Below are 14,930 nucleotides of genomic sequence, written 5' to 3'. Positions count from 1 at the left end.
TTTATAAAAGGTAGTGACTCATTTAGTATAAAGGTATTAAAATTATTTGGTAAATTATTTCCCACTAAAAAAGTATAAATAAGCTATATAAGAAGATATTCTGCTTCTGCCTCAGGTTTATATTTAAAATGATTTATAGCCTGCAATTTCTTCCTAAGGTCATCACCTTCATAAATACTAGCCACATATAGTGAAAACCAACTCAATAAAATGAGTATTTCATTTCTCTTCCTCCTGCTTATGTAGATACTTCTTCTATCTGCATGGCACCCATTTATAACAAAGCCTCACATTGTACGGATTTTTATGAGTTCTTGAGCTTTTCTTTCTTTTTTATCTTTCTATGCATCAGCAAAGCAACTGGCAGATTCTTTAATAAAATATATTATACACATTAATATTTATAAGCCTACGAATTGGATGTTTAAATAAACATTCACCAACTTATGCCAATTCTTTTGTTTTAGACGTTAAATCACACTTACATTGTCTGGAAAGTCAGCTTTTAGTTCGGTGACACTTTGACACCAATATGCAGCCGTTTTTTCACTGATGAGTTCAATATTCAGGAAGGAGCTTTGTCCAGGGCCATACATGGGGCCAGAGGTAGTCCCCCGGATGATTCTAGGCGAAACATTTGTCACGATGTCCTGTTAAAAGAGTAAAGATATTGGGTCTCCTTTTGACCAAGAAAAACTACAATCTTTATTCGATGATCCTTTCTATATGACAATATTTTACCAAGTCCTTTCTCACATTTTTAGAGAAGAATTTTAGAAATATATTTTAAGTTACATGTGAATATAAACTACTTCTACACATAAGAGCAAAATAAAGTATTTGTTAGCTTTCTTTAAATTGCTTCTCGTAATTGTAAGGTTAGCATCCTAAAAAATATATATGTGTGTGTGTGTGTGTGTGTGTGTGTGTGTGTGTGTGTAAATTCATTTATACTGGTTTGGGGCATACATATTTTAATTTGTTTGCAATTAAATAATAAAAACCTGATAAGTAAAATGGAAGAATATCATTTCAGTCTAGTTAATCCAAATACCTTCAATGAGATTTTAATTCCAATAAAAGCTAATGTTTTTGTAAAGAAAAAAAAACACTATTTTTCTTAAAAAGTAATTCCACTGTAAATCAGCCAGGGAATACATATTAGTACTACTGACTCATCAAACTTTAACACATACTCTGACAAACTAAGTGGGTCAACCTACCTATAGAATTCTAACTATAAATTCACATTCAATGAGAAATCACTTCTTCCAAGACTGAAATGAGGATATCAATAACTTCCTGATAACTATAAACAGTAAACAGTCAAATTAACTCGCTTGTTAAGTGTAATTAACAATGCACAACTGCTTCTAAAGCTGTATTAACAAAGAAGAGTAACAGTCTTACATTACTAAAAACTAAAAAGAAACAAAGAAGAAAAATGTTTCTTTAGCCAACTTCCAATTAAAATTAATTTTGAGTAAAGGTCATTTAGTTAAGGATTTATCAGAATTAGTCATTTAAGTACCCCTCCTCACCATCTTGTCACTTTTAGTGAGATAACATGAACCCCCATTAGTATATAGCAATTAAGGTCAATTTACATATTTTAATTAAGAACCACCCCATATAAAACAATTAGCGTAATAGGCATACTAACTGGATTTCATAACATTTGGACGTTTTTCCAACTAGATAGACAGGAAACCTTAATTAGCATTAATTAGTGCTGATCTGCATATGTTTGATAAGGCATACCCTTGCCACAAAAGATTATTTATTCCTGAATCTGCCAAATGCTACAGTTGCAGAGGATAAAAGGACTTTTCTTCACATTGCATGTTAATGTCTGGTAATTTACATTCACTTTTACATTTGAATTAGTATATTATAAAATAAATGGTATAAATGTTACAATAAGCCTCCTTAAATATGTACATTTTTACTTATAGGAATCCTGCCAGTTAATGTTTTACTAATTAAGCCATTCCACTCCTTTTGTAATAATGGGCAACACCACCAGCCTTACTTTGATTTGCCATTGTGAAACAGTGTTCCACAATCTTCTAATGGGTAAAATGACAAGTAAAGTCACTCCTGGGAGATCAGGTTTAATGGGTCAAATTTCTGTCTTGGCAAAGGCTTAAATGTATGCCCTACATCCCTGCAGGTAGCTTCTGTGCAGCTTACCCAGCTAGGCACTCATGTGCTGCCATGGTCTGAGAAGACAATGCTAGGAATGTTTTCATCAAATAAGGCTCATTTTCTTCTTTATTCCAACTTTCAAGAGTCATATATTTTAAGCCTTGAAGTCTTCATTTCCTCTGCTCTACTCCCTAGTCTAAAAGTCTTTCACCTAGATAAATCCAATCTAGGCCACATGTTTTGCTCTGTAGAGAAGAACTTGGCCAAGGAAGTGAATAAAGTCCTTACTCAGTTCACCAACTCATGTCCCTGGCACTGAATAGTTCCACAAATGCAGGGACACCTATTTAAAGGACCACTTTATAATTTAATGGCACCTCCTGCTTATTCAATAAAACTGATAAATGTTAGCAGCATCCCTGTTCCTATCCAATCTTCAGGTCTTAATTTAGATTTCAGTCCCTTTGAGAAACCTTTCCATATCTCCAACATCATCAAGTCTTAATAAACTGCTCTGACTTATGCCACCATAGCAATATATCATTCCCCAATTGGTTGTTTATTTATTTTTGAGAGACATAGACAGAGGGAGGGCAGAGAGAGAGGGAAACACAGAATTCGAAGCAGGCCCCAGGCTCTGAGCTGTCAGCACAGAGCCTGATGCAGAACGTGAACTCATGAACTGTGACATCATGACCTGAGCTGACCTGATGCTTAACTGACTCAGCCACCCAGGCGCCCCCCAATTGGCATTTTTAACATCCTGTACTGTAATTATATTCTTGCCTGCACCTTCCACTAGAGTATAAGGATTGGAAAAGGAACACATGCCCAGCTTCTAGCCTGGCCTTTAGTAGCTGCTCAAATAATGTTTTTTCAAGAAGCCTAAATCAAAACCCTAGCCACTAGGTCTTGTCCTGAGGCAGGGAAACTATACAGGATTTATTCCTAGCCTTATTTTGTTACTGAAGAGACATTATATTCAAATTTTGGATACTGGTTCTTTGTTTTAGATCCTTTCCTACTAGTCTGTTACTCTAGAATGGGGACTTTCCTTGCTTCCTCTGATACTTCAGTGACCCCTGAATACAACTCCCTACCCCCCAGCTACAGCTAGATCCTGGTAATCATGGACTTGACACAGACTGCCCATCTCTCCCCATCTCTGCCTACTGCAGAACCTCAGTGACAGGAAGCATGCTTGACCTTTCTCACACAGTAGCTTTTATGATCTCCCTGATTGTTGGCTCTAACTTGCTGGGTTTATCTGACCTTTAGGATCTAAATACATGGCTTTATTCAGATACAATCTGACCCTAAGGCTTTTCTGGGTCAGGTGGATGTGAATTCTTAACCCGGCCCATGGCTACCTAGAGGATTTTTTGCTGATGAGCCTATTAGGATCTTAAGCAACTATATAGTTGCTTCTGTGTCTGTGCCCTAGGCTGGGCCCATCTCTTTATAGTATGTTTAGGCTTTTTTTTTTTTTAATATCATAAAATAAAAAAGACACAGCATAGAAGAACTCCACCCAATCTGAGTAAGGAAAACCTCAATGGTCCAGTAATTCTAAGCCATATACTATTTTATAGTAAGCCCCCTAATAACAATTAGGCCAACAACCCACAGTGGCCAAATGAATCAGTAAATTGACAAGATTTAAGTGGAGGATAGTCAGGGACACCTGGGTGGCTTAGTTACTTAAACATCCGAATTTGGCTCAGGTCATGTCTCATGGTCGGTGAGTGTGAGCCCAGCGTCTGACTCTGTGCTAACAGCTTGGAGCCTGGAACCTGCTTCAGAAAATGTGTCTCCCTCTCTCTCTGCCCCACTCCCATTCAATCTCTCTCACTCTCTAAAGAACAAACATTTAAAAAATATTTTTAATAAAAAAAATAAATGGAGGACAGTCAAGCAAATGCTCCTTTCTTAAAATGGCCCACTTCAGTGGTAACTTAAAACCTAAAGTTCTGATGTTAGAGATTTTTCTTTTTAGTACTGGGAGTTAAATTTTTTTTTAATGTTGAGGGTGTTTTATTTTTCTCTTCTATAATCTGGTATTAAACTCTAAATATATCAGGGGAGAATTATCAATGATCTCTTTAATCAAGATCAAACAGCAAGTGCAAGCAAATCAAAGGGAAATTTTATCTACTTCATAATCGGGGTTGCTAATTCCTTTATGTTGATTTATGATAGGCTGTGTTTCTCTGAACAGGTCAGTTTTCTTTCTTTAACTCAAGCCAAGAAAAAAAATCCTTAACATTCACCCAAATTACACATGCCTAATGTGTAAACCTTGTCAACTATCAGTGAGTCAACTGTCGCCACTGTAGCAATTTAAAAATTCAGTGTATTCCAAAGTCAACGAAAGTGCTGAGATTCCAAGATCATCACCCAGTGACTAATCGGTAATAGAAGTTTTATTCTAGGTTTTCTTTCCCAAATTCATTCACATTTGCTATACTTTGTAAAAAAAAAAAAAACCCAAAAAACAAAAAACAAACCCTTCACCACTAACTTAAGACTTCTTCTTTAATTGTTAAATTAAGTGAAAGGTGAATGAAAAACTTGGATACAACCAATTATCCTTGGTATATGATTATAGAGTTAGAACTTCAATAACTGGGCAATAACTTACTAAAGCTTTTGACCTGGGAATACTAGAATTTGAGTATGATTTTATAAGATAATATTTTACTTTAATATTTAATAGCTAAATTATATTAGCATTGCTTAAGGGAATTAATATAACAAACATATTCAGAATATTTAGAACAAATGAGCTCATTCTCTATAACAAAGAAGATGAATTACCATAGTTCTAATCTTCAGTGCATTAACAATATGCTGATTTTTAAAAATTGATGTTTATAGGTAAGGAAATGTTAGGTGATATCTCTGCTTTGTGTTAATATTGTAACTACCATTATACAATTGAACGTTTGTGACCCCTTAACATTTGAAGTGATGCTGGTGATTTTTCAGCATTAGTAAAGAGATTTAAATGATAAACAGGCTGATTATATTTGCTTGTTTAAGTTCATTTACTTGACCTCTCTTATCCTAAAGAAAAAAAAAACTATAGTGTTTCCATGGTTACCACTGGATCAGGATAGTCACAATGGCCTCAATGAACAGAAAAAGAAACTTTGCAGAGATGGCTTGTTAAGAGGCTAGGAAAAGAAACAGGGTCTAAAAAAGTTGAATAAAAATGAAAAACAAAATTTCTGAGTGACCTACAGCTACTATACCACAACAGATTAATTTAGAAATATGTTGAGTGAGAAAAGCAAGCTGTGTAAAAATATATAGAATATGATACCTAAAACAAACAGAACAACATAACATACTAGTTAGTGAAACATACTTATGTGACCAAATATAAGAGAATTATTAAAATAATTCAGGGGAGTGGTTATCTCTTACAGTGGGTAGCTGCTGGGGGAGAAATTGGGATGGTGGGGCAACGATGACTTTCTAGAAGTATTACTGATACATAATTTTAAAGAAGTTTCACTTCTGAACTGCAGAAACACATGGTAAAGTGAGAATCCTATTTAATGTGCTTTGTGGTATCATAGTGCATATTGTTATAAACTACAGAGAAAGTTTCATTGGTTTACCTGAAAACCTGTAATTTAAATCTTAGTCATTCCTTCCTTAATCCCCCAAATTCTGCTGTAAACTGCTTTCATGTCAAACCATTTTTTTAATTAATTAGTTTTCATCGCCAGAATTTTAAAATTAAGTGCACTGCATGACCAATTGTCTTCTAAAATATATGACTTTCTGTATGAGGGGCTTTATCTATACAGTATTCCATAATGGTGGAGAATCACTTTGCCAATAAATCTAACAACAAATATCCTGTTACATAATATGATTCTGTCATTATAAATCTGGCATACTGCTACCTTGGGAATAGCAAAAAGTAAAATAAAATTCAACAGTGGCCCAGTTTCCAGTGCAACTCCACTATTATAAAAGAAGTACCTAACATTTTATTTTCTTCATGAACTAAGTATATTAATATTTGATCACTCCTGAAAATAAATGTTATAATGGTCAGAATAATCTGTTCTTGGTTGTTTTGGAGGGGTGAAATGGCTAGGATGAAAATTTTGTTCTTAATACATCAATTCTCCATCCTCATGTCTTATATAAAGATAGCACTCAAAACCCTGAAATTGTGACAAAATTTACCCATTTATCATCAGGACTTTAAATCTGTCTATCCACATGGAAAGCATAGTGAACAAGAATAACAATGCTATTGACAAATACAACATAAATTATCAGAGAACTTGTCCATTGCTGCCCAGCTCTAGTGAGCATTAGAGATGAATCTAGAATTTAGGTGCATTTGGGTGATATGAATAATATTCGTGATAATTTAACATTTGATGCAGGTGATACTAAACAGCACTAATTTTAGTTGAAACAAAAACAAATCAATTTAAATGTTAGATTTTTTTTAGAAAAGTGAGGATGTGGCATAAACTTTAAGGAAAAGTAAAAAAGTCCCATAACAGGAAGGAAGAAAGTGCATTTTGAAATGCTTCTCTGTCTTTCCTCTCTGCTTCTACTCGCATACTTAATCCTTCCCTCTTTATAGATGGCTTCCTCTGTTACAATTTATATGATAGAACCATAGGCCCCTGACAGGTTCCAAGTTATAAGGTATAGGTATAGTCATATTCAAATCTTGTCATCTCTCCGGTCCAAGATTCATATGTATGGTCATATAAACAAAAATGGAGTAATTGAGAGCTAGGCAAGTAGTTTTAAAGAAGCCTTAAAAAATCTACTACACAGGACTAGTCTCTGCCAGGTTCACCTTAGAAGGCTTAGAAGAAAATATCATATGTACACTGATAAAGTATAGTTATTAATTAGGAAGTCGAATACAAAACGGACACAATTATTATCATGTAATGAAATGAAACTTTCCACAGACTTTAATAGACCATAACAGTCCATTTCCTATTCCTGTGGCCCCAAACCTTGCAAGATCAAAGTTGTAAGAACTCTTTAAAATTCTCCCATATTTTAGGTTGCATCAAGAATTCTGTGACTCCAGTGTGTTGCTGTGCCGAAGACAGTCAACACAGAGAGCTGGGGAGGACGCAATCTCAGTCTTGCAGTTGGACTGAATTGATTCAATGGAAAGCCTATGTAAGAAGGGTAAGAGAGTAGAAGTGAAAGAAAAAACAAGCAACACATTTGTTCCAGAATGAACAGGGAAACAATTTACAACCTGATGAGGCTAAAAGAGGGAAACAAGGAATAGAAACTGAATATACTGAATGTCTACTCTGTGTAAGGAAAGGAATTTTACGCACATACTCTCTAGTGCTCGCTTTGGATCAAACATCCCCAACCTTAGACAGTGTCAAACATCTTGAGGATTTGGTATCTCACACTGCACAAGAATGGAAATTAACTTTTTGAATTTTATTTATGTCATACTAGTAAAATATTCAGTCACAGACTTGTGTAGCCTTTTGTCTTTCCTTTTGCCCATTTTCAAACAGCTTATAACTTTGTAAACAGGACACCAAAAAGTAATGTTTTGCCCTTTGACTTGCTAACCTGTCAAACTGGCTTCACTACATGCTTCACTATATGACAGAGAGGTTGTAGGATTTTAAATGAAATATTATAGAACATAACCGGTGTGGTATTTTATAAATGTATATTTATTCATTCATCAATATCAGCTTCAGAAACAGTCAAAACAGAAGAGTTCAGGCACCTGACCTTAAACTAGTATATGGGCTGAAGTTGAGAAAGCAACAGGAAATGAGGATGGGAAGATTATAGAGTTGGGTCAGATTAGAGAGTCCTGAATGACTGTTTTAAGGAGTTCAAACTTTTCTGCAGGCTTTGAGAATCCATTGTGTTCCGTCTCCTATTCAAGTTATTAATACCAATAGCTCACAGCAGCTGTGCATTCACAGAGATAAGTTTTATAAGAACAGATGAAGAGCTTTTTCAGAGCTGATATCAGATGGATTAGAACGTGATTAATCAACAGACAGACTGATTAAATTATTGGGTTCACTGTTCAGATAAGAGGTTTTGGATACACTCTGCCAAACTGTAATTAACTTAGAAATTTCTGCTGGCCTGCTTATAAGATGATCATGTGATATGCTTTGAAGAAATCTTTTAAGGCCCAGAACAGCAGCTGTGAAGGTATAAGCATGAGTCAGTTTTAATAATTATTAATCATCTCCAAGTATTAAAGCAGAATTTTCATTGAAAATGATAAATATTTTTAAAAGAAACTTTACTTTTTATAAAACTGTGTAAATCCTCTGGTTTTACTGTAGAAGCCACTATAAATGAAATGACCATCATTTAAGGAAGGAAGCATCTAAAGAATTAGATAGGAGTTTTCCATTTCTGCAGTAAGGTTAACAAGATATTAAGAGGAAACTCTTATATTATAGCAGATTTTAAAACACTCAACAGGGAAATTTAAAAAAAAACATGCACAACTGAATTTGTGTCAAAATAAAATTTCTCAGGGATCAAAAATGACAACAAAGCAGAGATTCCTAAGGACAAACCGCTTGCAGGGTGTCTGTTCTCAAGGTTTCTGCTGGTCCCTGATGGCCTACAGATTTCTAATGGCTTAGACACACCTTAGAGAAAGAAAAAGTCAGGGCTTAGCCATAAGAAAAGACAAACAAAAAGCAATGCTCTCAATTTGTGAACTAGAAAACAACCAGAAGGCAATGGTGATGTAAATGTCCATCTTAGCCTTAATTATGGATGAAAAAGAAAATAAATCTCCCTTAGGATTCCAAACTTGTGTGGGCTACAAAACTTCCAAGTTGAAAATTTGGTTTAAAGGTGACCCCTGGTCATGGTGTCCACAGATAACTAGGAGACGCAGTCTCCAACTCTGTCTGGAGGGATTTTTACACCAGGTATCAAAAAATTCCCAAAAATTAATTTCCATGGAAAGTGAACTCATAACAGAATAATTCTGCTAAGCAAATGAGAAAAACAAAATTGGAAGTGAGAGTCAGGAGGGAGAAAAAGCTACAAATCAGACCCACAAGAGAATATAGATACTGAGATGATCAAATTTAGAATAGAAATGCTTATTATATTTGAAAATAAAAGAGGAAATAAGAAACTCAATACTTAGCATGAACATTTTAAAATATAAGCAAAAGAATCTAGAAATTTAAATATATATATATTTAATACTACAAACTGGGAAAACGAAACTTTAAGAGTTTGGAGTAAATGAGATTAGACATAGCTGAAGTGAATTAGTCAGGTTGATATATACGAGAAGAATACCTGAAAGGAAGCAAAGACAAATGGGATGCAAAACATGTTTCAGAGGTTGAGAGGCATAAAAATGAGTAAGAATGAAAGAAGTCTAAGTGGTGCTCCCAAGAAAATAATGAGGAGTCTTGAGAGAGGCAACAGTTCAAAAGATATTATTAAAGATTAACAGAATCAATGAGGGACACCAGTCTTCAAATTTAGGAACAACAACAAACTCAAGGAAAGTTATTATTTATTTTTTAACTGCCCACTTGTAGTAAATAAAACACCAAAAAGAAAGAGAAGATTTAAAAAGAATCCACAGAAAAATGAAGAGTCCCTACAAAGAAAAGCAGATTGACAGTGAACTTCCTGGCAGAGTCAATGTTCGTCAGAAGAGAGTAAAATATTTTCTATCAAGAAGGAATGTTAACTGAGAATTGCATAACTTCAAATTTATAACTCAAGGATAAGGGTGAAATAATGACTTTTTTAACAAACGAAGCAATGAGCAAATGGTAAACAGCAGAGGAAATGAATGAGCTAATGCTAATTGGGCTGGGATGGATGTTAAAAACAAAATATTGAACAATAACAAGAATAAAGCAAGTTGCACAAAAACATAAATTGTATGATTTTATTAATGAAATAGAGAAACAGGCAAAACTAAACAGCACGCTGTTCAGACATACATATGTGGTAAAGCATATACAAAAGGAAGAAAATGATAATGACAAAATCTAAGGTGTTTCCTCTAGAGGGAAGAAAGAGAGAGACGTATTTGAGTAGCGGGTACACAGAGTCAAAGTTACAGGAATATCTTCCATTTCTCTTTCAGTGTGAAATGTGAAAAAAGGTGTTCATTTTATTATTTCTTAAAATGTATATCTAAATTATATACATGCTTTTGTATGCATGCTATATTTTCTGTGAAAATAAAACAGACAGGATGCACACCGGATGATGGTATTATTCTAGAAGAAGCTGGCTATTAAGACTCTCAGATTGGCAAGTTCTGCCTCAGCATTACCTCCTGTGTCTATAAATGGCCCTGAATGATGTCTTAGAAAGAGTACTCCTTCTGGTCATTCTTCCAACAAAATGATGAGATTGTATGACATGATCCTTTATACCACTTTTAGGCAATACTCTTTAGGATAACAAAATGTTATTTATCTGTAAAACACACAAACTGGAAATATTTCAGATTGGATGTGTTACTATTTAAACCCTTTTTCACCTAGGACACAAATTGATGATTTAGGGGTAATCTTGAACTCATTAAAAATCACTTCAGGTAATAGCACACATGCTTTGGCTATTTTAGGTAATCCTCCTCACCAATATTCTACTGACTAAAATGGGAAAATGCAGTATGAGGAAGAAATAATATAAAGTTTATTTCTGCCGAGATCTCCAAAAACATCCAGTTATAAAAAATCATTCATTTGAGCAAATACACAAGTCAAATTCCCCTAAATGTAAGTTAAGCAGCCATGAGATTTAATACTTGAAATAATAAAGTTTTAAGATGGCTTTCTCATAATTCTAACACCTTTCCCCAATAGCATTCTTTTATATATTAGGCCATAAAGATGCTTGTATTATAATTACAAAACACCATTTAAAGAATGTATTATGTCCTATAGCACTTAGCCTTGACAAACAATTACTGGATATCACATTCAACTGAATAAAAGAAGCAATCTTTATTACAGGTTAAAATTAGCCTTGGAACAATAAATGCTTTCAAAGCTATTGTAAACTCCAAACTGCTTTGCACCAGTCTCTTTAGAGAAGATGCAAACAAGTAAACTGAAGGACATTTGAAAAACTTCCTGTGTTTTCCAAAGTTTTTTCAAGTTTTTTTTTTTCTTTTTAGTTTCATAGGGAAACTAGGGGATCACCTAAAGTTTCATAGGGATCACCTAAAAGATGATCGGTATGGCTTCCTAGGGAAGGATTTTACACATTAGAATCAAAGCAAAACAATAATGAATAACCAGACAAAGAAACTCTGAGAATTCTGGACTTTAGAATGCGTTATTCGTAACAGGACTCAATTTTACTTATCAGGACCACCTTTTAGGCTTTATGTTAGAAAAGAAAATTAAATGGCAAAGTCTATGCATTGATGTGGTTCAGAGGACATGCCACCCCCAAATACAGCATCTTGGCACATTAAAGATCTTAAACTGAAGGAGTTTTAAAAAGGTGGCAGAAGAAAATCACTCTGACTTCACACTGCTGGCCCTAATTCTCTGACACAGGTCTTAAAACTTCCCTGTGAAAGACCCTCTCTCTGCAGGAGGCCGAAAGACAGTCTTATCACCAGAGACGCGGAGTTTAGGGCCAAGAAGTCTACAGACAACCCTTGTTAAACTCATCCTTATCTTCCTAGTTACTCCTTCATCACTCTCTACCCCCAACCCAAACTCCTCTGTCCTGTTATTTCTTCATAAACTTTATTGTTTCTTCATCTAAAAGGTGTTAACAGCTTCCTGCTCTGGTAATTTTGTTTCTTTATTCTCTTGTGAAGACTCCCATGTACATGTAAAAATTCAATATAATGTGTATATATTTTTTCCTCTTAATCTGTCTTTGTCAGTTTAGTTTTCAGACCCAGCCAGGGACCCAAAGAGGGGTGGGAAACACTTTTTCCTCCCCTGTAAGTAGATTTGTCAGTTGATTCAAGCCTAGTCTTCAGAGATAGTACAGTTTCTTATCTACTCATCCTTCAGAAAAGAGAAAGAAATGTAGAATTCTGCCATTTAAATTATTTAATCAGTTATTTTACTCATGATAGTTATTAAATCTGAAAATGGTATAATCAAAATCTAAGAAAAAAAGGAAGTGGGCAGATGGAAATGCTGGCTCTAACCCTAAAAATAACTATTCTTAGAGGTTAACCTAAAAATAAACCGGATGTTAGTAGAGATCTTACAATCAAATCTGATCGTTTGCTTAAAATACTGATCTGAGATTCTAATCACTAACTACCTAAAGTAGCCTTGGAGATCACTAGGTGGTGAGAAGAAACAATGCAGTGGTCAATTTTCCTGTGGGATGTAATCACATTCTGATTTTAACTGGATTCAAAAGTAATTAATTAAATAGCAGTAATGACAACAATAAATACTTTTAAGTAGCAATTAATTGAGTCACTTAAATTCTTGTCTGGATGTCAAGATTGATAAAAACATCTACAAATGACAGCTTTTATCCATAAAGTGCTCTACAATTCTCATCTGTGCTTCCACATATACAATGGACGTTAACCTTCTTAAACGTCCAATGGAATGAGAGAACACTTTCCAAGAATATTTACTGAGATATTTGGGGATGAATGAGGAATTCTGTGACCAGATCACCTTGGGAAACCAATCCCTTGGTGATGCATAGAGTACCTAAGCATATTAAAGGCCTAGAGACAACCAGGACTAAACCTACCTATCTATAACCCATTTTCTCACAGACCTGCTGAATTACCAATTAATATCCTGTAGCACATTTATGTTTTATTTTATTTTATTTTTTTTCTGTTTTTTATTTATTTTTGAGAGACAGAGAGAGACAGCACGAACAGGGGAGGATCAGAGAGAGAGAGAGAGAGGGAGACACAGAATCTGAAGCAGGCTCCAGGCTCTGAGCTGACAGCCCAGAGCCTGACGCAGGGCTCGAACCCACAAACCATGAGATCATGACCTGAGCCAAAGCCGGACGCTTAACCGACTGAGCCACCCAGGTGCCCCGCACATTTATATTTTATAGAAAACAGATTATGACATATATATGAGACAGTGATCTCCAGAATTTTTTGATCATGTATCATCCATCAATAAAAGCAACCTTTGACCATGCATCTCTAAATAAAACATTAACCAAAAAAAGTCAGAAAAAAGAGATAAGCATAACATTAATAGATATTTTCACATAGTCTTATCCTATCCTAGTGCTTTAGAGACCTCTGGACAGGAGGTTATTTAAAATGATCCGTCTCCTGAGAGGTCTGGGAGGCTCAGTATGTCAAGCATCCCACTCTTTCTGTCAGCTCAGGTCATGGTCTCATGGTCTGTGAGATCAGACTCTGCAATGAAAGTGGAACCTCCTTGGAATTTTCTCTCTCCCTCACTCTCTACCCTTCCCCAACTCACATGTGTGGGGGGGGGTGCGCAGCGCGTGCACGCATGTGCATACACAACCACATGTGACTGCATACTTTCTCATAAATAAATATTTTTTAAAAGAAGAGAGAAAGGATATGTCTGGAGTGCAAAAAGAAGATGTATCTATCCATAGAGGAAACTAAAATTCTAATATAAGAAGATAAGGAATTTTGTCTAGAGCATAGGTCAGTAAAATTAAACTTCTACTATAAACAGGTAGTGAATATTTTAGAGTTTTCAGGAAATATGATCTCTTATCACTCAACGACTGAACTCTGCCACTGTTACAAGACAGCAGTCATATCAAAATGTAACAAATAAGAATGTCTATGTTCCAATGAAAATTTATTTATTAAAATTTGAGTTTCATAGGTTAGTGTATCAAATAGCTGTTTATTTCTTATTGCTACGTATATGAATTTCATATAACTTTCACAAGCCATATATATTATTCTTTTGATTTTTTTTACAACCATTTAAAAAAAGGATAACTCATTGTTAGCTCATAGGCTGTTCGAAAACAGGCCAGGGGCCAGATTTGGCCAGTGGACTATATTCATAGACCCCTGTCCCAAGTGTGTAGGGACAGATTAAAGAGGAAAGCTAAGGGTGACCACAGAGGATGAGGTAAAGTACCATACCGATTGTTTTACCAGGCTTCAAGGGTGAAACATGAATAGTCATGTTTCTTAAGGTTTAGTAGGGTTTAAAACATTTAAGCTGCTTGACGAGAAGTAACAATAAAAAATAAGCAGCTGGGCAATATACTACAACTAATGACAAATAAAACTAATAGAGGAAGACAGCTCAAAATATTTTTTAAAAAGAATGGTATTTTCTGACAAGTTTTCAGAATCTCCAAAATTAGTCAAGGCTGGTTCCATGGTCCTTGTGGCCCTCTGTGGATAGTCAGAGAGGATAGAATGACTGACTCTGAGGATAGTCAAATTCTACTGTTTATCAGTAGAAATTGTTTTTGTGAAAATGGTATAAGTGAATTGCCTTCTACTATATCAACCTCATTAGAAAGAAAATGTTCTGTTAATATCTGCAATGTTTCATAGCACTATATAAAATTATTTTCAAGTTTAGGTGAGGGTTACACAAACATCATAGATCTCCAGAAGCCTTTTATGTGATAAATTTAAATGTAATAAAACCTCATGGTTCTGATTACCAAAGGCTAAAGAATTAGTAATTTATACACTGCAGGCTTACAGAAGTACAACTTGTCTGCTAAAATAGCCCTAGGGGAAGATAAAATTGAAAAGACAAAGGACAGATAAATAAAATGCCACTATTTTCTCACTAAGCTTTTTGGCT

General features: G+C 34.9%; 1 protein-coding gene across 1 annotated transcript in view; it reads right to left on the bottom strand.

Moving 5' to 3' along the window:
* Positions 1 to 14,930, bottom strand: part of DPYD (dihydropyrimidine dehydrogenase) — an 806,753-nt gene that overhangs the window by 331,681 nt on the left and 460,142 nt on the right. Inside the window, exon 14 of the mRNA XM_029948659.1 lies at positions 486 to 650. Coding sequence (XP_029804519.1) covers positions 486 to 650 — 165 coding nt within the window. The remainder of the gene's footprint in view (positions 1 to 485; positions 651 to 14,930) is intronic.

The sequence above is a fragment of the Suricata suricatta genome, chromosome 8, assembly GCF_006229205.1.
Source record: "Suricata suricatta isolate VVHF042 chromosome 8, meerkat_22Aug2017_6uvM2_HiC, whole genome shotgun sequence".
NCBI lineage: Eukaryota > Metazoa > Chordata > Mammalia > Carnivora > Herpestidae > Suricata > Suricata suricatta.
The sequence above is the reverse complement of the archived record's forward strand: the minus strand, read 5'-3'. Positions and strand labels throughout refer to the sequence as shown.